The following is a 20,682-nucleotide window of genomic DNA, read 5'->3' on the forward strand; positions in this document are numbered from 1 at the left end:
GAAACTAGGAGAAAAGTTGGAATGCGAAGAGCGACCCAAAGTTAATTTAGATAATAAGGAAAGAAGTTGTGTTTCTACCTCAAGCTGCCGTAGCTCCTCCTCCTCCTATAAGAAATAATAACAGTCCGCAGGTTAAAAAGCTTTGGGGAGCAAAAGAGCAGCAGAGACATGTACTATTGATGAAGGCGTCCACATAAAAAAAAAGATGGGATAGTTGAAGTTGTCAGGAGGCACTGATGGGACTAAAATGAAGAAGATTGGGTTAGAAGAGAGGGAGGAAAAAAAGAGGGGGGAGAAAACATGGGAAAAAAAGAGTTAAGAAAAGTGACATAAAGACGGATGGGAGGAAAAGAGCACGACAAAAATCCTTGTAACGTCATAGCCTGTCAAGAACGTCAAACCCACACGAGATGACTGGTTTGGGATGGAGGGGTGAAGGGGGGGGGGCTGCAGAAAGGGATGATGGCCAGTACACAATTACCTCTGACCGCAAATCCTCTTCCTCCTGGGGCAAGCAAACCAGGAAATGGACATGAGGCCACACACAGCGTGCATAAAGAGGCAGAAAGAGCTCGTGTCAATAAAGTTATGAAAGACAAAGCGAGCTGGAGATAAACGTGTTGGAATGGCTGTTGCATGTCAATTACATCCTTTGAATGCATGTGTGCATACTGAAATAATGTGATTAAATTTTTGACCAATTTCCTAATGTATTCTTATCCGTGGTGTGTTGTGTGACAATGTGGCAACTAATCACAGTGTAACCTCAAATGCCCATAAGGTTCGGAATTCAACAAAAAATGCCTACCCACCCCAAAAAATCAGAAAAAAAAGTCATTTAAACTGATCACATTCATGAAAGCTTACGCCCGTTGTAAGGGGAATTTTCTTTTTTACTGTACGATAGGCACACACGTAGACGACCAAGCATCCGGGCTCACACTCACACCTGGGGAGAATTTAGAGCGTTCCATTAACCTGCCATGCAAGTTTTGGGAATGTGGGAGGAAACCGGAGTGCCCGGAGAAAACCTATGGAGGCAAGGGGAGAACATGAAAACTCCACACAGGAAGGCCGGAGCCAAAATCGAACCCTGCACCACTCCACTGTGAGCCCCACTCGACACCGTGCTGCCTCTGAGAATCAACAATTCTCCGAAGGGAAGAGTAATGAATACCCGCAATGTGGCTCATTAAATTGGAAGAAGGGCAACCTGGTATGTTCGCCAACCGGTGGAGGTCGGCTTGCAGTTCCTTATAAACGTACTTTGCACACTTCAATCTTCTGCCTTGAATCAAGCGAGTCTATTTCTACTTCCGCCATGTGAAAGACTGTGCGCCTCCCATGCGAGAAATTTAAAGGGAATGAGAGGAGCTGCTTCCATTGGCCGCAAAGCTATTAAGCTGTGTTCACGCCTACAACGGCGCAAACCACTTGTACCAAATAAAATATACCAAAACAAAGAAATACAATAAGACTGCACTACACACCACTGTGTTGGGCACAAATATAGAACCTTAAACGTTTTGTATAGATGTTCCAATAACTGCTAATCGCAGAGCGAAAAGCTTGTTAGAGTATCTTTCCTCCGCTGAGAGGTTAAAAGTGGAACATGCGACACATTAAAACAGCACAAAGAGAAAGACATTCACCGCATGATCTTTTTGGACAATAAGAATCAGTGGATTGTTACTTTTTTTTCTTTCCAATACTCATTTTATCCAGCCATTATCTGAACTGATTATATTTAAAAGAATTGTGATTGAATGATGGTGTTCATTCACTGCTACCGAATGCAGTTTCCCCAAATCGCCAAGGAAACGGGGGAGCAAGGTATGATTAGTTTCTAAGAATGTAAATTGGCCAATAGAGGACAAGAACATGGGAATTCTTTTTCCAGAAACTTTAAAAGCAAAAATAACATACCTGTTCTTCATCTTCCTCTGCATGACCCTGTTAACAGAAAGACAACTTAGCCTTTGTGATGAACATGAACCAAGTAGAATCACGCACAGCACACTCTTTGTGATGACCTGTTGACGCGGCTTGAAGAGGAATTAAGGATTTTTTTTTTAAACATAAAATTGGGCATTAAGACATTGAAGAGGAAAAACACAAGTAAAACAGTTAAATATCCTCGCACTTTTGACTCTAAGAATGAGAATGTTTGTGAATTAGTGAAAAAAAAAGTCAAATTCAAGAGAATTGACTGGGTAGGGCAGTCAACAGGATCCAGGGAAGAAGACAAAGGCTTAGTCGAGAAAAAAAGGACCTGAAAGGAAATTGACTGATGCTGAAAGTGAAAACAGAGCATTTTAGGAATGTTTGGATGAAAAACTAAATAAAGTTAGAGGTACTGTATCTTCGTGTTCTTCATCTTCTCCTCCTTCCGTGGCTTCGTTTCCTTCAGGCTCCACTTCCTCCTCAAGACGTTCGCCTTCCTCTGTGTCCTCCTGGTCTCCATGTACGTCCCCATTACGATCTACCTCTGGAACCTTGTTTTTTATTGTTATGTGAAAACAACAAACTGGTGATGAGGGTCAATAAATTAGGTTTGTTAGACAGCAAATGCAAAGTGAGTGTCACGTTCTGTCCGAAGCGATAGCGATCGCTTCGTGCAGAACAAAATGAAATAAAGGTTGGATCCCCGGAGAAACAGACAACGAAAAAATCTTGTCAACGAAAAAACGTCTTTAATGACAAAAGAACAGAAAGAGCCCGACAGGGAAAAACGGTAACACAAAACGCTGGTCAAATAAGGACCAGGAAAATAACTATAAGGGTTCACTAACAGAAAACGCTCGCGGAAAAACAACACGACGCGAGGAGGACCTGAATTTGGCGGAGAGAAGAGCAATACAACAACTAGGAGCTAAACGCGAAATAACGGCCGTAAGGCAAAAAGGCACGGGTCAATTGACAATAGCAAAATCGAGCGCGGGTGCAATATGGCACGGTGTGTAATTCTCCGGCAGTGAGATGACTGCCGGAGTCGCTTGATAAAGGCAGGTGATCAGCCCGAAATTAACAACAGGTGTGAAGTTGGGGAAAAGAAAGCCCGCCCCCTGCAGGCAGGCACGGAACGTGACAGTACCCCCCCCTCAACGGACGCCTCCCGGCGGACCACCCGGTTTGGAAGGGTGGGCGGTGTGGAAGTCGCGCAGAAGGGACGGGTCAAGGATCCAGGAGCGAGGCACCCACTGCCGCTCCTCAGGCCCGTAGCCCTCCCAATCGACCAGGTATTGGAAGCCCTTGCCCCTGCGCCGAGAGTCCAGGATGGCACGAACCGTGTACACCGGGTCACCGTCGACGACCCGCGGAGGGGGCGGCGGCGTGGGAGGAGGAGCCAAGTCACTGGAAGAGACGGGTTTGAGAAGGGAGACGTGGAAGACGGGGTGGACCTTCATGGTAGGAGGTAGACGGAGCCTGACAGCAGCCGGGTTGATGACGGCCTCGACCTCGAAGGGACCAGTGAATCGAGGACCCAGTTTCGCCGAGGAGCCGGCCAGGCGAAGGTCCCGAGTAGCCAGCCATACCTTCTGCCCCACCAGATAGGAGGGGGCCGGGCGCCGACGACGATCCGCGATTCGACGATTCCGGGACGCCGTGCGGGACAATGCCGCCCGGGCCTCCCTCCACACACGATGGGCCCGCTTGAGATGATGCTGGACGGAAGGGACCTCCACCTGCCCCTCCTGTGACGGGAACAGCGGCGGCTGGTAGCCGTAGGCAGACATGAACGGTGACCGGCCGGTTGCGGAGGAGACGAGGGTGTTGTGCGCATACTCCACCCATGGCAAGTGGTCGACCCATGACGCGGGACGGTGGAGACACACACAGCGGAGGGCCGCCCCCAGATCCTGGTTGGCGCGCTCCGCCTGTCCGTTAGACTGGGGGTGGTAACCGGAGGTCAGGCTGGCAGTGGCTCCGAGGGACCGGCAGAACCGCTTCCAGACGCGAGACACGAACTGGGGCCCCCGATCAGACACAATGTCCGTCGGAATGCCGTGGAGGCGGAAAACGTGTTCGACCAGGAGGTCGGCGGTCTCCAGCGCCGACGGTAACCTGGACAAGGGCACAAAATGAGCCGCCTTGGAGAAGCGGTCCACGATCGTGAGCACGACCGTACGGCCCCGGGAGGGGGGAAGGCCCGTGACGAAGTCCAGAGCGATGTGTGACCAGGGGCGTGGCGGAACGGGCAACGGTTGGAGCAATCCCGCCGGAGGTTGACGGGAAGACTTGCCGCATGCGCAGGAGGTGCAGGCCCTGACGAACTCCGTCACGTCGCTCCGGAGCTCCGGCCACCAGAACCGCTGGGAGACGAGTTGCACCGTCCGGCTCACCCCCGGATGGCATGCCACCTTGGATCCATGCCCCCACTGCAGGACCTCCGAGCGCAGGGACGGAGGCACGAACAGTCTCCCCGCCGGACACCCCGCCGGCACCTGAACCCCCTCCAGGGCAGTCTGGATCCGCTGCTCAACCTCCCACTGGACGGCCCCCACGATGCACTGAGCTGGGAGGATGGTCTCCGGGGGCCGGTCCCCTCCCGTGGGGTCGTAGAGACGGGAGAGGGCGTCGGGCTTGGTGTTCTTCGACCCGGGGGAGTAGGTGAGAATGAAGTCGAACCTGGTGAGAAACAAGGCCCACCGGGCCTGACGGGGGTTCAGTCTTTTGGCGGTACGGAGGTAAGCAAGGTTCTTGTGGTCGGTGTAAACGGTAAAAGGCTCCTTTGCCCCCTCGAGCCAGTGCCGCCACTCCTGCAAGGCGGAGACGACAGCTAACAGTTCGCGGTTGCCCACGTCGTAGTTGGATTCGGCCGCGGTGAGTCGACGTGAGAAGAAGGCGCAGGGGTGCAGCTTCTGGTCGATGGGTGAGCGTTGAGACAGCACCGCCCCCACCCCTGAATCCGAGGCGTCCACCTCTACAATAAAGGGAAGATCAGGGTCAGGATGTTGAAGTACAGGGGGACTGGTAAACGCCGCCTTTAAGTCCGTGAACGCAGCGTCCGCGGTGGAATCCCACTTGAACGGGGTCTTAATAGACGTCAGACGGGTCAAGGGGAGCGCCTTCTGACTATAGGCCCGGATAAACCGTCTATAGAAATTGGCGAACCCTAGGAAACGCTGCAGTTCTTTACGATTAGTGGGAACCGGCCAGTTCGTGACTGCCTGTGTCTTGATGGGGTCTGCTCGTAACCTACCCCGCTCAATGATAAACCCCAGAAAGGAGATTACGGGAACATGGAATTCACACTTCTCTGCCTTGACGAAGAGCCGGTTTTCTAATAGGCGCTGTAGCACCCGCCTAACATGTTGCTTGTGCTCCTGTAACGACCGGGAGAAAATCAATATATCGTCCAAGTAGACAAAACAGAAGATGTTGATCATGTCTCTTAGCACGTCATTTATGAGGTTTTGGAAGACGGCAGGAGCGTTAGTGAGACCGAAAGGCATCACCAAGTACTCAAAATGGCCTAGAGGGGTCTTGAAAGCGGTCTTCCATTCATCTCCCTCCCTGATACGGACCAAGTGATAAGCGCTGCGCAAATCTAACTTGGAGAAAATGGTGGCGGATTGCAATGGGGCGAAGGCGGAATCTAACAAAGGTAGTGGGTATTTATTCTTTATGGTTATCTCGTTTAACCCACGATAGTCGACGCAGGGTCGCAGGGACTTGTCCTTCTTTCCCACGAAAAAAAACCCCGCCCCTAACGGTGAACGCGAAGGTCTAATGAGGCCTGCGGCGAGCGAGCTGTTTATGTACTCCGTTAGCGCCTCGCGTTCAGGCCGAGACACCTGATACAGCCTCGAGGTCGGCAACGGAGCGCCCGCCTGCAGGTCTATTGCGCAATCATAGGGGCGGTGTGGAGGTAAGGAGCGCGCGCGGTCCTCGCTAAAAGCCCCCTTGAGGTCCCGATAGCAATCCGGCACTCCGTCAAGGCAGATATCCTCGGAGGGTGTGACGCGTTTATACCCCCCGACGGCTGACTGTAAACAGTGCTGATAACAGTACGGACTCCAACTATCTATTGCTGGGCGCGCCCAGGAAATTACGGGGTTGTGTACCCTAAGCCAGGGTAACCCAAGGATAATAGGGGCATTGCGGGACCTCATTACCAGAAAACGCCGATGCTCGACATGGTTACCCGAAAGTTGCAGTTTCAATGGCTCTGTTCTGTGCGTAACGACCGCCAGGAGACGCCCATCGAGATCGCGAACCCGCTTTCTATCAATAAGCTCCTCCAAGAAACAACCCAACTCGGAGGCGAGCTCGGTGTCCATCAGACAATCGTCTGCTCCTGAGTCTACCAGGGCCCGAACCCGCCTCGACCGGGAGTCACCAAATATCTCCCCCTCAAGTTCCAGTCTGTTGGGGTGTCCCGATCGCGCGTCGGCCTGTCTAGGCTCGGGGGTTAACGCGCGGGATCGTGACTCACAGTACTCGGGGTAGACGTGAAAAGATGATCCCGGAGGGCTGGTTGTGGCGTGAGGAGAGGTTTGGGTGTTGTCTCTGGTCGTACGACGGCTGGCACGGCGACTTCCTTGCTCTCCGCCAACGTCCTTGCCACCCAGCTGCATAGGTTCCGCTGCGGGTGTCGTCTCCCGGAATACTCCCCGATGTTCCTCACGATGGGGAGAGTGTCGATACGGGAAACGGTTTCCCCCACGCTCCCGGCCCCGCTCCCTCAAACGATTGTCCATGAGGAGAGCGAGGTCAATCAGCTCCTCCAGGTCGGTGCTGTGGTCACGGGTCGCCAGTTCGTCTTTGAGCTGAGAGTTCAGGCCGCGTCGAAACAGTCCACACAATGCTCGATCCCCGTATCCGCTCTGTGCTGCCAGAATCCGGAACTCGATCGAGTAGTCGGCGACCGATCGTCTTCCCTGGTGGAGGGCAAGTAGCCGACCCTCTGCCTCTCGGCCCCGCACGGGATGGTGGAACACCCGGCGAAAGGCTGTCACGAATTCAGGGAACGATGATCGGAGACTCGGCTTGGATTCGCTGGTCGCAATCGCCCATGACGCCGCCGGACCTGTTAACAAACTCATGATATAGGCCACCTTGGCAGCATCATTAGCGTAGGCAGACGGCTGTTGGTCGAATACGAGTGAGCACTGGTGAAGGAAGTGACCACACTGCCCATGCTCACCCCCATAGCGAGGGGGGTGTGGAAGCGAGGGTTCCCTCGACATAATGGGATGAGAGGGGAACGCTTCCGAGGTGGCTGGATGGCCCCCGGAGGAATGGGGTCTCCGTTCCTCCACCCGTGTTAGACGAGGCTCGTAATCGTCGAGCCGATGAGCCAGCATGGAGACCGCGCCTCGGAGTTCCGAAATGGCTTGGCCATGCTGACTCATCTGTTGCTCTTGTCGTGCAAGAGCGGACAATATTTTTTCGACGTCTGCGGGATCCATGGTGGCCGGAGAATTCTGTCACGTTCTGTCCGAAGCGATAGCGATCGCTTCGTGCAGAACAAAATGAAATAAAGGTTGGATCCCCGGAGAAACAGACAACGAAAAAATCTTGTCAACGAAAAAACGTCTTTAATGACAAAAGAACAGAAAGAGCCCGACAGGGAAAAACGGTAACACAAAACGCTGGTCAAATAAGGACCAGGAAAATAACTATAAGGGTTCACTAACAGAAAACGCTCGCGGAAAAACAACACGACGCGAGGAGGACCTGAATTTGGCGGAGAGAAGAGCAATACAACAACTAGGAGCTAAACGCGAAATAACGGCCGTAAGGCAAAAAGGCACGGGTCAATTGACAATAGCAAAATCGAGCGCGGGTGCAATATGGCACGGTGTGTAATTCTCCGGCAGTGAGATGACTGCCGGAGTCGCTTGATAAAGGCAGGTGATCAGCCCGAAATTAACAACAGGTGTGAAGTTGGGGAAAAGAAAGCCCGCCCCCTGCAGGCAGGCACGGAACGTGACAGTGAGTGGCACGCACGTCAGCTGGATACAGTCTGTAAATTGAAAAAAAGGCATTAGTGCACACGAAAAGAGAATAAAAAAAATTTTAATGTAGATGCAGATCACACAAGCACATGGTCAGCTAATAAAAATCAAATCCCATTCCCGTTTGTCACGTGACTTGTATAACCTTGCCAAGAACTTCTAATATATGTCCATCACATTACAATTTTTTTTTAATCATTCGCCATCACTCACATCCCAAATTGAATACATCACATGTCGTTGCCTTACGGTCGTTACTTGGAGCAACGAAAACATGTGATGTGGACGAAGAGTATTGGAAACACAACTCGGCATCATCGTGAGCGATTGTGTATTTAGTGGTTGTGAATTTCAAATGTCTCAGCCACCGAGTAACACAAAAAGAGGAGTTAACGTGAAGACTGGACAGGTGCACCTAAAGGAGCGTGAGAGTGCGATCAAGCTGACAGGACGTGCGGTTTGGACAGCAAGCAAGGAAAGCAGGGCGGATCAGTGAAACGTTACTATGGATTCATCTTGGGTTCCCTCCTCGGTGGTTCCTTCGATGTCGGTGCCGTTCTCCACAATGTGTTCTTCCTCGTCCGCCTGCAGTGCTTCCTGCGTTGAGGAAAGGATTCGAGTCAACAGCACGGGCCAAAGTTTGGGAGGGACAGTCAGGTCCACTTGACAAATATGGACTCCTCATCGAAACAGTACCACCATATTGAAATATTAGTCAGCGGAAAGAACCTCAAAACCTCAACAACATTCTTTTTAAAAACAAGCTGAGCATGATCTTTTTTTTTGTGATCAGCAAGATTCGGCATTGATCGACCTGTCTCGATCACAAATTTTTCCACGGAAATCAGCAGATCATGATCGGTGGCCAATCGATTGGAGCAACACGACCAACATCATTTTATTTATTCAATGTCGAGTTTTTGAGTACATTTTACTTTCCTAGTATTGCTGATTGAGCGATGGCCACTTTACCACCTGAACCATGTCACCTTTTCTGCGTGTAAACTTCTGCTGACTCAAAAGGAAAACTAAAAAAAAAAAAAAAGGTCTTAAAGGAACAAATATTCCGCCTGACGCCAGCAAGACACAAACACACAGTGGCAGTGGAATGGCTCAGGTGGGAGAGTGGCTGTTTTTGTTTTTTGTTTTCAATGTATGACATACACAGACAATATTAAACATGTTTCAGCTCTCCAATACAAGAGCTGTTTCTAAAACTAGGCCCTAATAAAGTTAGATTTGATTTTGATTGAGACATTGCTGGTGTTTTTGTTGAAAATGAAACAAAATGACAATTTTAAGGACCACTGCAGTGTTGAGGGAAAACAGGGAGAAAATGATGTCATGACAAGAATTAAGAGTCTTGACCTTTGAACCAAGAGGAGGGGCCAACCCCAGGAAGGCATATACAGAGTTGTCTTCCTTGGCATCAAAGAATGTCTCATAGTCCTGAATAAAAACATCAAATTATTGATCAGCAATTACTTTCACTGTGTGTGTATAAATAATGTAATCATCACATCGATGTTGCTATTTTACACGCACCCCACAGTAGCTCTCTTCATTGAAGATCTGAGGGGGCAGTGGGATGCCATTGGAGGGTTTCTTCTCCTCTGGTACGTTCTGCCTCATCCACTTGCGGTTCTCCTCATTGCAGGCAATGTCCAGTTGAGTGTAGTCCACCTTCAATGCTTCCAGGAAGCCCACCACATCTTGTTGCTTCTTCTTGATCTGGAATTAGAAGAAACAAATTCACTTCCTTTGATGAAGAGAACTAGAGGTCCAGCACAGTATGAAAAAAAAAAAGATTTTTTAATAAATCTTTTTGTTATATTTTTGAGCAGTAACACAAAGTATGGTAGTAGTACAGCGGTCACCATTTTTTTAAAAAGGGCTACCGGTACTATACTATTATCTATTTCAACAACTTGTTTATTTATTGTACAGATGACCCCGAATTGGGACCAGCGAAGCCCACAAATAGCCAAAATGTGTGTATACGTGCTGCTTATACGTGCATGAGTGAAAAAACAAACCCGAAATTGTCCCAAAGGCATTCCTAAACTAATAATAATAATAATGCATTTTATTTAAAAGCGCCTTTCATGCCACCCAAGGACACTGTACAAACAATAAGAAAATACAATGTAAAAAATTGTAAACGAGATGTTATATAAAAACAGGACATCAAATCATAAAAACTACTGTATTTTTTTGGGGGGGGGGGACGGCAAAAAAACGATTTGGGGGGAAAAAAATAATCCGACTGTATAAATCAGCATATTATACAACCGATCACCTATTTTGCATAAAATTCTAAATATCCAACTATTCGATCCAGCCAATCGATGAGTTGTTTGATAATGTGCCCGCTATTTTTTTTTCTAATATGAACTGTTGTATGTGCTTTGACTCAATAAAGGTTGGGAAATACTAGGAAGCACGTTGGCTTTCCTCGCTCATGCAAAACAGGCCCGAGCACGGGCAGAATCAAACAACACAACAGCGCCTACCACCAAGAGGGGTGCTGGTCTTCACCGCTCCCCACCCAACTACTTGCCAAAAAGTGATCCCTTCACGAACGTGGGAATTCGGTTCCGTAATGAGAACTCGCGGGCCTTGGTCGAGGGGGGGTTTTGCTTGCATGTGTTTATCTTTGCCAAATTGTTTAAAGGCGACTAGCGTTGCATTGCGTTAGGAAGAATACAGCAAAATTCGCTCCAAAGAGACAAAACACAATTGTAAGGGTCCGAACTTACCGCCGTGGATCCCGATGAGGTGGCGAGAAACACTTTGATAACCATTGTTACTTTTTTATTTTATTTTATTAGAGTAAGCAACAAGTAGGCTCTGAAAGGAGCAGTTAGACTCCCTCCTCTATTATTAGAAGTAGCAGCCCGGCACACGGGCACGAACACACAGCGTTGAGAGTTATTTTTTGCCACCGGGGTCCGTCACTGAACGATTGGTGGCTTGTCCCCCCCAAGAGCGGTGGCACCGATTGGCAGCTTGAGCTGTCAGTTGGCCACAGGGTAGCAAAGTTAGCCTGCAGCTCCTTGATGAGCATACATGGACAGAAATAGCAACGTCTACGCTCGCAGTCTTTGGTTTTGTTTTTTTTTTGTTTTTCTTCCTTGGCTTTTTGCGCCGGTCAGTCAATGGAATAAAAGGATTTAGATTTTGTTGTTTTTCTTTGCAACAGCCAATGCAGCATTTCTCAGAGGTGAGCCTGAGGCCGTGCAAGGGACTTCACAGAATCATGAAGAGATTTGTTAAACTATCAAAATATTGTTTACATCAAAGTAACAATATAATCATGATATTGTTTAACAAATCTGTCACATCCTAAAATGTTCTTTCAGTTTTCTGGGAGTTTGTTCCAGACATATGGAATATAGAAAATGACGGCTGTGTTTCGGGTGACAAAGGTAAAGGCAGGAGGGGATCCAAAAGGACAATAGGTGTTGGGGCAAGTGGTCCGTTGAGGAAAACGCAGAGCGAGGCTGGGCAGGAAGGCACTGGAAAAAGACAACCAAGATCAATTGGTTAGGCACAAAAATGCCCAAAATGGCAAGTGTGTGTGTTTACTGCTAACAGCCTAGACAGCATTCGTAAAGCAAGAATCATCAGGCACCTGCTTGCAGATCAGCAGTGTCTTGTACGCAGGGCGTGTTTGCTGATCAGCTGCCTGTGTGGGGAACACCGTCCGAACCAGCCTGATAATTTAAGGAAAGAGAAACAGAAGGGGCGGCCCGGTAGTCCAGTGGTTAGCACGTCGGCTTCACAGTGCAGAGGTACCGGGTTCGATTCCAGCTCCGGCCTCCCTGTGTGGAGTTTGCATGTTCTCCCCGGGCCTGCGTGGGTTTTCTCCGGGTGCTCCAGTTTCCTCCCATATTCCAAAGACATGCGTGGCAGGCTGATTGAACACTCTAAATTGTCCCTAGGTGTGAGTGTGAGTGCGAATGGTTGTTCGTTTCTGTGTGCCCTGCGATTGGCTGGCAACCGATTCAGGGTGTCCCCCGCCTACTGCCCGGAGACAGCTGGGATAGGCTCCAGCACCCCCCGCGACCCTAGTGAGGATCAAGTGGCTCGGAAGATGAATGAATGAATGAAACCGAAGGTCCCCGGAGGTGGACTCTCCAAAATAAATGAGCACGTGATATTAAAAACACATAAGAGGGGCTGCAACAACAAGTCATCGGCTGATTGTTTAGATCCAACTTTAGAAACACAGAGCAGACCTACACCTGACGACCTGAGCTGTCTGGATGGTTCATATTGGATGCAAAGGTCTCTGATGTATTTTGGGCCTAAACCATGCTGAGTTTTTTTTCGACTAAGTTGAGTTTACTTTGTGATTGTTATGTGTTTTTTTTAAATTCAGGTCTGGGTCCATCACAACGCCCAGATTCCTGACTTGCTCTGAAGATTGGAGCTGCATGCTGATTTTAAGAAGTTCCTTAGCTCCAAAAACCTGTTTTTTTTTCTCAATTTAACCGTAGAAAACTTTGGGACATCCACTGTTAATTGTTCCATGCATTTACCCATAGCTTGTAAGGGGCTATGGTCACCTCGGGGTGTTTAAAATGTAGACCTGTGTCATCAAGCATTGTGCTAATTTTTATTACAGTATTTCTTATTATCTCTAAGCAAATGGAAGCATGCAGATGTTAAACAGAAGAGGTCCCAAGATAGAGTCCAGGGGGATTCCATGTGTAAATTTGGTATTCTCAGATTTAAAGTTTCCTACTGATGCAAAATAATCTCTTCTTTCCTTTAAGGGCTATGCAAACTAATCAAGTGTGGGCCAGATAGTCCCACTCACCCCCCCCCCCCCCCGAATTTCTGTGGAGATCTTTTCTTTCTCGAGATAACATTCCGATTCTGAATTGGGCTTGGTGCAGGGCTGACACACAGGATAATTCTGCATTATTTCATCCATATATTGCTTGCCCTCATCAGTGACTGTAGCCCATCCCCGTTGACTCCCAATCGAAGGCGGGGCGCACCCCTCATTGGTTAGCAGTCACGGGCTATAGGGAACGTTTGCAGGAAGATGGTGTGTCCACCTTGCAGATGCACTTGAGAGTATAAAGCTGTTTTTTTCTGAGTGGATAGGAAACTGGAAGCAGCAGTCAGCAAAAAACAAGTTTATGTCAAAAATATTACCCGTACCACTGTAGGTGGAGTGCAGTTACATCTGCCGTATCATCAGCCTGATTTAAGAAAAAGAAAATTCCTTTAATAAAAATGGTCAATTCTTGTACTGTAATTTACAACATACACATATACCAGAATATACACATGCATGTACAAAGGGAGTGATTAAACGGTGAAAGAGCTGTATAAACAGTCATACCCTAAAGAGTTGAGGGTTGGTTCCTTGCTCAAGGAGTCTTGTGCAGTGCCAAGCACACAGTGTTTCCATTTGATCCGCAGCAAGTCCTCTGCTCTTCTGAATTTTTTTTTTTTTTTTTAATCATTTGGTTTTGTACCTGCATCTTTGATTTGCCAACCCACAATTCAAGCCCTTGGTTAAACTATGGACAATAAAGGAAAGAACTTGGCAACAGTTTGCCATGTCCAATGAGGGTATTTCGGCAATCAGTTTTCCATGGTCAACCAAGAGTTAAACTTTCAGTGCTCTTGCTCGGAGAAAGACCCCAGTTTTGAATATCCACCACAAGAGAACTGAGGTAGATAAGATCGACAGTCAAATCAATGCTCCAACTGTCACTAATTTTAACCAGGATCTTTTTTTTTTTAATTAGATGCCAAATGAGTCCTCCTAATATCGGGCTCAAAATGGCTGAGGTAGCTATGGTTAAAGAGAAGATTGTTAAAAATATACAATCAAAGTTCACGTCATTTTAAAATGAGCTTTAAACGTTCACAGATCATTTTTCTAAATCCAAGCTCAACAAATGCTCAATACTGAGGTAGCAGGCGTGATCATCGGTCCATATTTTGCCGTGTCCTACCACGGTTGAACCGTTTTTTGTTTTATCCTTAACGGCAACCAATCTTCCGTTCGTAGAGACTACACACTAACACCTCTCGGGTTCATTAAATGATACCCGGAATACTTGCCTTTTCATTGTCAGTGAAGCGATAATGTGTATTAGAGAATGTCCAATAGTGTTTGCCAAGCTAAATCTTAGCATTTATTGACCCCTCCAGAGTGATTGTCTGCAAGTGTATTTTTGTTTAATTTGGAGTAGGGAGTGTGCATTTGTTCTGCTTGGGTTCAGTTTTAATTCCAAGTGAGTAAAAAAAGAATAAATCCCGATCCTTAAAAAAAAATAAACTGCTGTTAAAACCAGCTGGTACAAAATGGTCGCATGGATAACGTCAAATACTCAACAGAGTTGAGTCAAATTAGAGCTCATGTTTGTGAGTCATCATGGTTTGACTCCAAATCAGAGACTGCTGATGGCACTAAAGGGACCGCTTCAGATTGGGGTGTCTGCATTGTGATTGGGGAGCTGCTATCTACGGATTCTGATTTCCAAGCTGGTGAATTTGCAGAACGTGGTCGCAACAAATTGACCCCTTTCCTCTGTCTCTGTAAATGTCTGTATTCGTTTAGGGTCAGCCCTGGGTAGGCTGGTTTCCCCTTATGCAAGTTCTCAACCACTGGTGAGAAAAAGTATTTACGTCTTTGGAGTTTAGAGCGTGTAAACACTTTCGGTTCAGGTGGCGCCGGGATCCAAACAACCGTGTTTTCTTCCTGTTTCACCGGCTGCTCCAGCGACGCATCGGATTTCTTCCCGTCGGACGCGTCATCCTCAATCATTAACTTCACCTCGGGTGGCTGAGCGGGGATCTCCTTCAACTCTGAAACTAACAAACATTCAAGCATGGGGCTCATTTCATTGCCATACGGAGTTGTCCAAATTGTTAGCACCGTTTCACGCTGATGTTGGGTTACACTGAGAGCTCACCTGAAGCATCCTCCAAGTCACTTGGACCTTCAACCGTATATGATTCCTGAGGTCCGCTCTCCTGAAAAACACGCTTCTCAGCGGTGGGAGTATTGCAAACGGGTTTCGGACAAGTTTGCAGCTTGTCATCAGGCTCCGAAATTTCCGACTTAGCACGACTCTCAACCTCACTGCGAGGCGTGGAGATGACGACCTCGGTCTGGACCATCTTGTTTAGTTTACCTGAAGAAATGGAGACATGAGTCTTGACATGTCACTAGGAATATCAGTTGCGTCGAGTTTTGGCCTTCATTTACCTTTCTTTTTTGGTTGGTTCTGGAGTCTGAAGGCATAGATATTGTGAATCTCCAGCTCTCTTTTTATGTCCTGTTTTAACAGACAAAGTGTACTTCATTCTCAAACACTTCAAGGCACATATTTACCATTTTCGCTCTTCAATTTCTGTTGAGGGATTGAAAGAATTCTGGCAAAACAAAAGTTCAATTTACCCTGGTTTCTTTTGATAACTCATAAACTTGTGTTTGCAGACAGAAAGATGTCTTCCTGGCTGTGTTGATTTTCTTGTGCTCTGTTGCTGCTTGGCGATTGAGGGAGCCCCGTAGCAACTTGTTACACCTTTCCAAATCCTGGAACATATAAATAGAGAATAATTACACAAATAAATACAACTAAGTACTGTTCATATCACACTCCCAACTAAAAAAAAAACGGTCTTATATCAAATCATCTTTGCCCACTGAAATGAATGGAAATGCAATTTGACAAGTTTGTGCGCCTGTTCTAATAATTATTATTACTAATTATTTTCTGGGAATATTGTATTTTTATCATTTGAAAATGTAAACACTTGTAGAGATGTATTGAAATAAATGGTTGCACATGATGTTTATGTTTCTTAATGATTGCGATAGTCATATTCATATTATCACCGTTTTCACTTGAATGTTTCTCTGCAAATTTCAGCAAATTTGTTATTTCAAAAGTTAGAATGAAACTTAATCACTACACAAGTAAATCTTCTCTACTAGATGAAATAGACGATTTCCCCAAGTTGTCAAGGGAACAGGATAGTGACCTTGAATAACATGTGAAAGTTTGTTTGGAAACCTTACGGGCCCCCATGATTGCCTCAATGAATTTTGCCTGGCAACAAGTAGGCGCTCAAAATATAACCTCATTACACTTGAACAACTGAAAATGATATTATCCGAGTTAGGTGACTCTACCTGCAAGCTAAAAAATAATAAAAGGTACATTATACAAAAGGAGTGCCGTTAAATGGGCTGGTACTACCTCCTCTTGTTTTTGTAACATACATTTATTCGCTTGTCCTTCTCCTGCAGCTCTACGGAGACCTCATTTAGCTTGCGAGATAGTTCGTCCTTTGCCGGCAAGGCCTGCTCCTTGATGACCCTCTGCTGGAGCTGATGAATCCTGTCTTTAACATTGGTCAGCTCCTTCTCTGTGACTTGCAGCTTCCAGGCCAGGTTGTTACGGCAGGTGCGCGTCCCACAGAGCAACTTTTGCAAGTCTCTGACTTCGCCGTCGTTCTGATTTAGTACCTAGGAGGAACATCAATTGGGGTTTGTGAATAACAGTCACTGTCATTTCCAGACAATAGATCGTACCTGATAAGCCGCACCACGTCATTTTTAAAGGGAAAAAACATTTTGTACACACATAAGCCGCACCAGTCTATAAGCCGCAGGTGCCCATAAGATATTTAGAAAGAAAAGACGGTACACATGCGGCCGTTAGAAGTCTTTATATAGGCCGCTTCATTAAATAAGCCGCAGAGTTGAAAGCGTGTGACAAAAGTCACGGCTTATAGTTTTTTAATTTTTAATAATTTCAAAGAGAATACTGTACCTGCAGCCAAACATTTGCTTTTTTTTTCCTTTTAAAATGTGACACATTCACCTCTTGACTGAGACAATTCAGATTGCCGATGTCACCTACCTCGGAAACACCCTCCTCGGAGTCTTGGAATTGCTGCAGAGCCACTGTGTGGCGATGTTGAACTTTCTTCAACAGCTTGGTTTCCGTCTTGACTTCCACTAGTTGCAGCTTCAAGTCATAGTTCTGGTTTTTCAGCTCATTTATGCTCTTTGAGTACGATGAATGGATCCTGGTCTTTGTAGCAGAATTGATTGGAGGCAACTTCAGCTTAATTTCTGAAAAACATTCAATTTGGGGGTTTGGATAGTGCCTCTTGCAATACATAAAACTCTTTTCATTTTTACAACATTTTCAAAATATGCTCATCATATATGCGTACTATGTATGTAATCATTTAGTATATGTAGTGTCGCTAATTAGCATAATTGGAAATGTGTGCAGAATGCCTTCTCGTTAGCTTCTGTAGCTCCTTTTACAAACGCACACGGGCACTTGATCAGAACTCTTCATAATAGCCCATTGTTTAGGGGGGGGGGGGTTCCTACGATATTTTTCACAATGCTGTCTGCTGAAGGACCCATAACCTGCAGCTCAGTCCAGTGCATCAAATGTCACTTCAGAATGCCTTCTTAGTCTTGGGATTTAATTGTAACCTGCACAATTCAAAGCACCCCCTGTGCCAGACGCAGCATGGCAGCCCCAGAACAGCATTCCTTGATTTGTACGCTTTGGTTTTGCAATGACAACGACAAACCGCTTTTCGTTAACTGTCGTGGGGTTTTTCTTTCTTGATCAAAACAAAACCAGATCAGACCACTGTACCTACTGTGGAATATGGAGTAGATTGTGTATTTTCTGGGGGTGCTTTGCTACATCCTGCACAAGCTGCCTTGAATTTATGCAGGCTAGGATGAAATTTCAAACTATCAAGCCATCCTGGAGCAAAATGTGCTGGCTGGTTAACAGAGCTTGACTTCAGTCACTGGTCATCCCACGGGATAATCAACCAAGACACACAACTAAAACACATATGAATGGCAAAACATGGATGTTTGAATTGCCCTTCTATGAGCACTGATGTAAATCCTATTGTACATCTGTCAGAAGAGCGTCAACCTTCAGTCAGGACAAGGCACTCTTCAATATTACTCCTAAATCTTATCTAAAATAACAAATAGCTTTTTTTCTCTCTTGTCCCTCCCTCTAGATGACCAAAGTTCAGTAAATATGAAATTGAACAAATATAAGTATCTACGGCATGCTTGTTCAACCATTCGCATTGCCTTGTCAAAGAGAACAAACCATTTTCAACACTTTAGATCACACAACAATTGTAAAAACACATCAATTAATGGGTGTTACCACATGTACGGACTGAACAATAGTATAGATTGGAGAAAAAATATGAAATTTAGGAAATTCTGACATATGTGACAAAGGAGATTACCGTCTGACTCCAGTGATATATTTTGTATTTTGTTGACATTCAACCCTGATACTGTGATGCATACAGTAAATTAAATTAAATTGGTATTGGAAAAAAATGTAACGTTATTTAATTATAAAACATCTTTTCCCAATATCCTTTTAGGATTTTTCAGATGTTGCTGTAATCGGGTTGCATCCAAATGAGAAAATATATGATGTAACAAATCTCAAAAAAGGTGAAACGTTCATGATTGAGTTGGACGATTCAAATGTAATGATTGCGTGTGTTTTAATCACGATTAAATAAATGGTCGGTTTAAAAACTAATCTAAAAACTGGTGCCAAAACTTTCCGTTTGCAGTGCAATAACAGCAAAAATGAGCATACCTTCAGTTTTTTTGTATGGATTATATTTCTTGTCCGGAGTGGTTTTGTGCGTCTGTGTTTTGGTTTGGAAGACCACGGTGCGTGGCAGTGGGTTGAGTCTGGGCAGAGAGCCCGATTGCGCGTTGCTTTTGCCTCCTGCAGCGTCAACCCGTGTCTTGATTGTAAAGGCCCTCTGACTCATCCTCATCGCCTTGTCGCAGACCTCTTCTCACCGGGAAAGGGCACATCGAAACCGAAAGAGGCGGCCCGAAAACGGCATCGCATCTGGCGGAGCACACGTCAAGGCTGTGACAGGCCGAATGCGACTTGAGTGCCGCTTTCGTTGTCGCCGATGATGACGCCACGATCCTCATATCAGAGCACAGAGGCCGATGACACCGACAGACATACAGCTGGACGACAGGCGTGACGTCACCGTAGGTGAACTGTCTATAAAGTTTGTGAGCGGCTGGGTGGTTCAGATGCCGGCCGACGGGTGAAAGTAACAATAGCTAGTACTTCATACGGTTAACGAAGCACAAATACATTGTTACTCTAGTGAAGTAGATTTTTCAGGTATCTGTACTTCACTCGAATGGGCCTATTTTCGGACGACTTTTTACTTTTACTTCCTACATTTGAGCACACATCTGTACAGTGGTATCTGTACTGACGAACGTCTCTTCATACAAAAATTTCAAGTTACGAAACGTCTCAATCGGAAAATATTTCCTCTTGTTACGAAAGAATTTTCAGGGTACGAAAGGTAAAACCAGTGCGGGCTGCTACTTGCATTTCCCGAGTTTCCTGAATGCAAGATAGTTGTAGCTGCTCTGCCATTGGCTATTACCGAGCATCATCCTGGCATCCCATTGGCCAAGATGGACCCTCCACCGAATGTGTGTGTACTGTAGAATCCACACTAGGGGTGTTCAAAGTCGGTCCTCGAGGGCCGCTGTCCTGTCTGTTTTCCAGCTTTCCCAGGAGCAACACACCTGATTCAAATAATCAGGATCGTTCTAATGCTGCTTCAGAGCTGGCTGATGAGCTGATCATCTGAATCAGGTGTGTTGCAGCCCAGAGAGATGGAAAACAGTCAGGACAGTGGCCCTCCCGGAGCTGGACATGCCTGATCTACACCATAGGTGTCAAACTATATATATATCAGCATGTATGTATGTATGTGTAAACTCAGGTCCTGGAGGGCCGCTGTGGTGCATGTTTTCCAAGTCTCCCTGTTGCAACACACCTGACTCAAATGAACAGGTTCAATGTCAGGCTTCCTTCCGCAGAGCTTGCTGATGATCTGACCATTTGAATCGGGTATGTTGCAAAGGGAGGCTTGGAAAACATGCAGGACCTGAGTTTGACACCTATGATCTACACGAATAGACAGACACATTCCAAATCAAGCTTTAGTTCATGAAAGGGTCAGTCTATAATTGCACTCAGTCCTTTTTGCGATTCCTGTGCAACAAAGAGACAACTTCCATTTTCAAGATGGCCACACCAATTAAAACCAGGCTTCACCTACTGAAAAAACATCTCCGAATGTGTTTTTCCAGAGATTGAAATTAGACTCAGAATAGTGTTTAGCTTGGGTTGACAGTCCATCTGCATTTTGGTACAAAAAATATTTCTCATCATGAAACCATTGTTAAGATTTGATGGGCGTCCTTATTTTAAATGACATTTGTCATTCATCTGGTTTGGAACTAGTGCTCCTGAAAATGTTTGGCCCCTTCCATCATTGCGCAACCCTGATTTAGTCTTTAATGAACATACCATGCCTGTTTTTCAAGTAGGGGATGAAAACGGAACCCAGACAAAATCCAAGCAGACACGGGGGAAACATACATGCATGAACTACAAACAGAAAAGCCAGAGGCCGGATTATAACCCACACCCTCTGATGCTGATTAACAAACCAGTTGGCCTAACCCTACCTATAAAAATAAGTACCGGTAGCTCATTGAACCCTTGTTTATGTGATGGGATTATCAATACAATCCCTAAAGGGGAAATTCAACAATGAATATAAACTTAGCTCTGCTAAAAGGAACAAAAATGAACCAGCATAG

The 20,682-nt window shown here is 46.2% G+C and overlaps 2 protein-coding genes across 34 annotated transcripts in view; both read right to left on the reverse strand.

The window, feature by feature from the left end:
* sh3bgr (SH3 domain binding glutamate-rich protein) overlaps positions 1–10,912 on the reverse strand; it is a 192,267-nt gene extending 181,355 nt beyond the window's left edge. For 4 of the 33 annotated variants that reach the window (XR_007964415.1, XR_007964414.1, XR_007964413.1 and 1 more), the window contains exons 1-9: positions 10,724–10,910; positions 9,510–9,695; positions 9,333–9,413; positions 8,469–8,561; positions 2,358–2,495; positions 1,927–1,953; positions 950–1,031; positions 482–505; positions 79–105 (exon numbers count right to left, since the gene is read on the reverse strand). Coding sequence is in view for 3 of the 33 variants with exons in the window: in XM_052078620.1 (XP_051934580.1) it covers positions 80–105; positions 482–505; positions 950–1,031; positions 1,927–1,953; positions 2,358–2,495; positions 8,469–8,561; positions 9,333–9,413; positions 9,510–9,695; positions 10,724–10,768 (702 nt within the window). In the remaining 30 variants the exon portion in view is untranslated. Of the gene's footprint in view, positions 1–78; positions 106–481; positions 506–949; positions 1,032–1,922; positions 1,954–2,357; positions 2,496–8,468; positions 8,562–9,332; positions 9,414–9,509; positions 9,696–10,723 lie in introns of all 33 variants that reach the window. The other 29 variants (XR_007964424.1, XR_007964423.1, XR_007964422.1 and 26 more) reach the window with 17 other exon arrangements.
* Positions 10,913–13,184: 2,272 nt separating this feature from the next.
* On the reverse strand, positions 13,185–19,398 carry LOC127608944 (lebercilin-like). The gene is made up of 7 exons (XM_052078496.1): positions 18,623–19,398; positions 16,868–17,082; positions 16,225–16,470; positions 15,397–15,534; positions 15,205–15,274; positions 14,909–15,130; positions 13,185–14,807 (listed from the first exon to the last, which is right to left on the reverse strand). Exons 1-7 carry the CDS (start codon positions 18,807–18,809, stop codon positions 14,350–14,352), a joined length of 1,536 nt encoding a protein of 511 aa, XP_051934456.1. The 5' UTR covers positions 18,810–19,398; the 3' UTR covers positions 13,185–14,349.
* Between the last annotated feature and the right edge of the window lie 1,284 nt (positions 19,399–20,682).

The sequence above is a fragment of the Hippocampus zosterae genome, chromosome 10 (assembly GCF_025434085.1).
Source record: "Hippocampus zosterae strain Florida chromosome 10, ASM2543408v3, whole genome shotgun sequence".
Taxonomy (NCBI): domain Eukaryota; kingdom Metazoa; phylum Chordata; class Actinopteri; order Syngnathiformes; family Syngnathidae; genus Hippocampus; species Hippocampus zosterae.

What these genes read in the sequence shown, in the direction of transcription:
- LOC127608944 (XM_052078496.1), bottom strand. Translation starts at nt 18,809, where the DNA reads ATGAGGATGAGTCAGAGGGCCTTTACAATCAAGACACGGGTTGACGCT. An exon ending in CCGAGGAGGGTGTTTCCGAG is followed by an intron (nt 16,471 to 16,867) that starts GTAGGTGACATC and finishes TGTTCCTCCTAG; the next exon opens with GTACTAAATCAGAACGACGG. An exon ending in AGAAGGACAAGCGAATAAAT is followed by an intron (nt 15,535 to 16,224) that starts GTATGTTACAAA and finishes TATATGTTCCAG; the next exon opens with GATTTGGAAAGGTGTAACAA.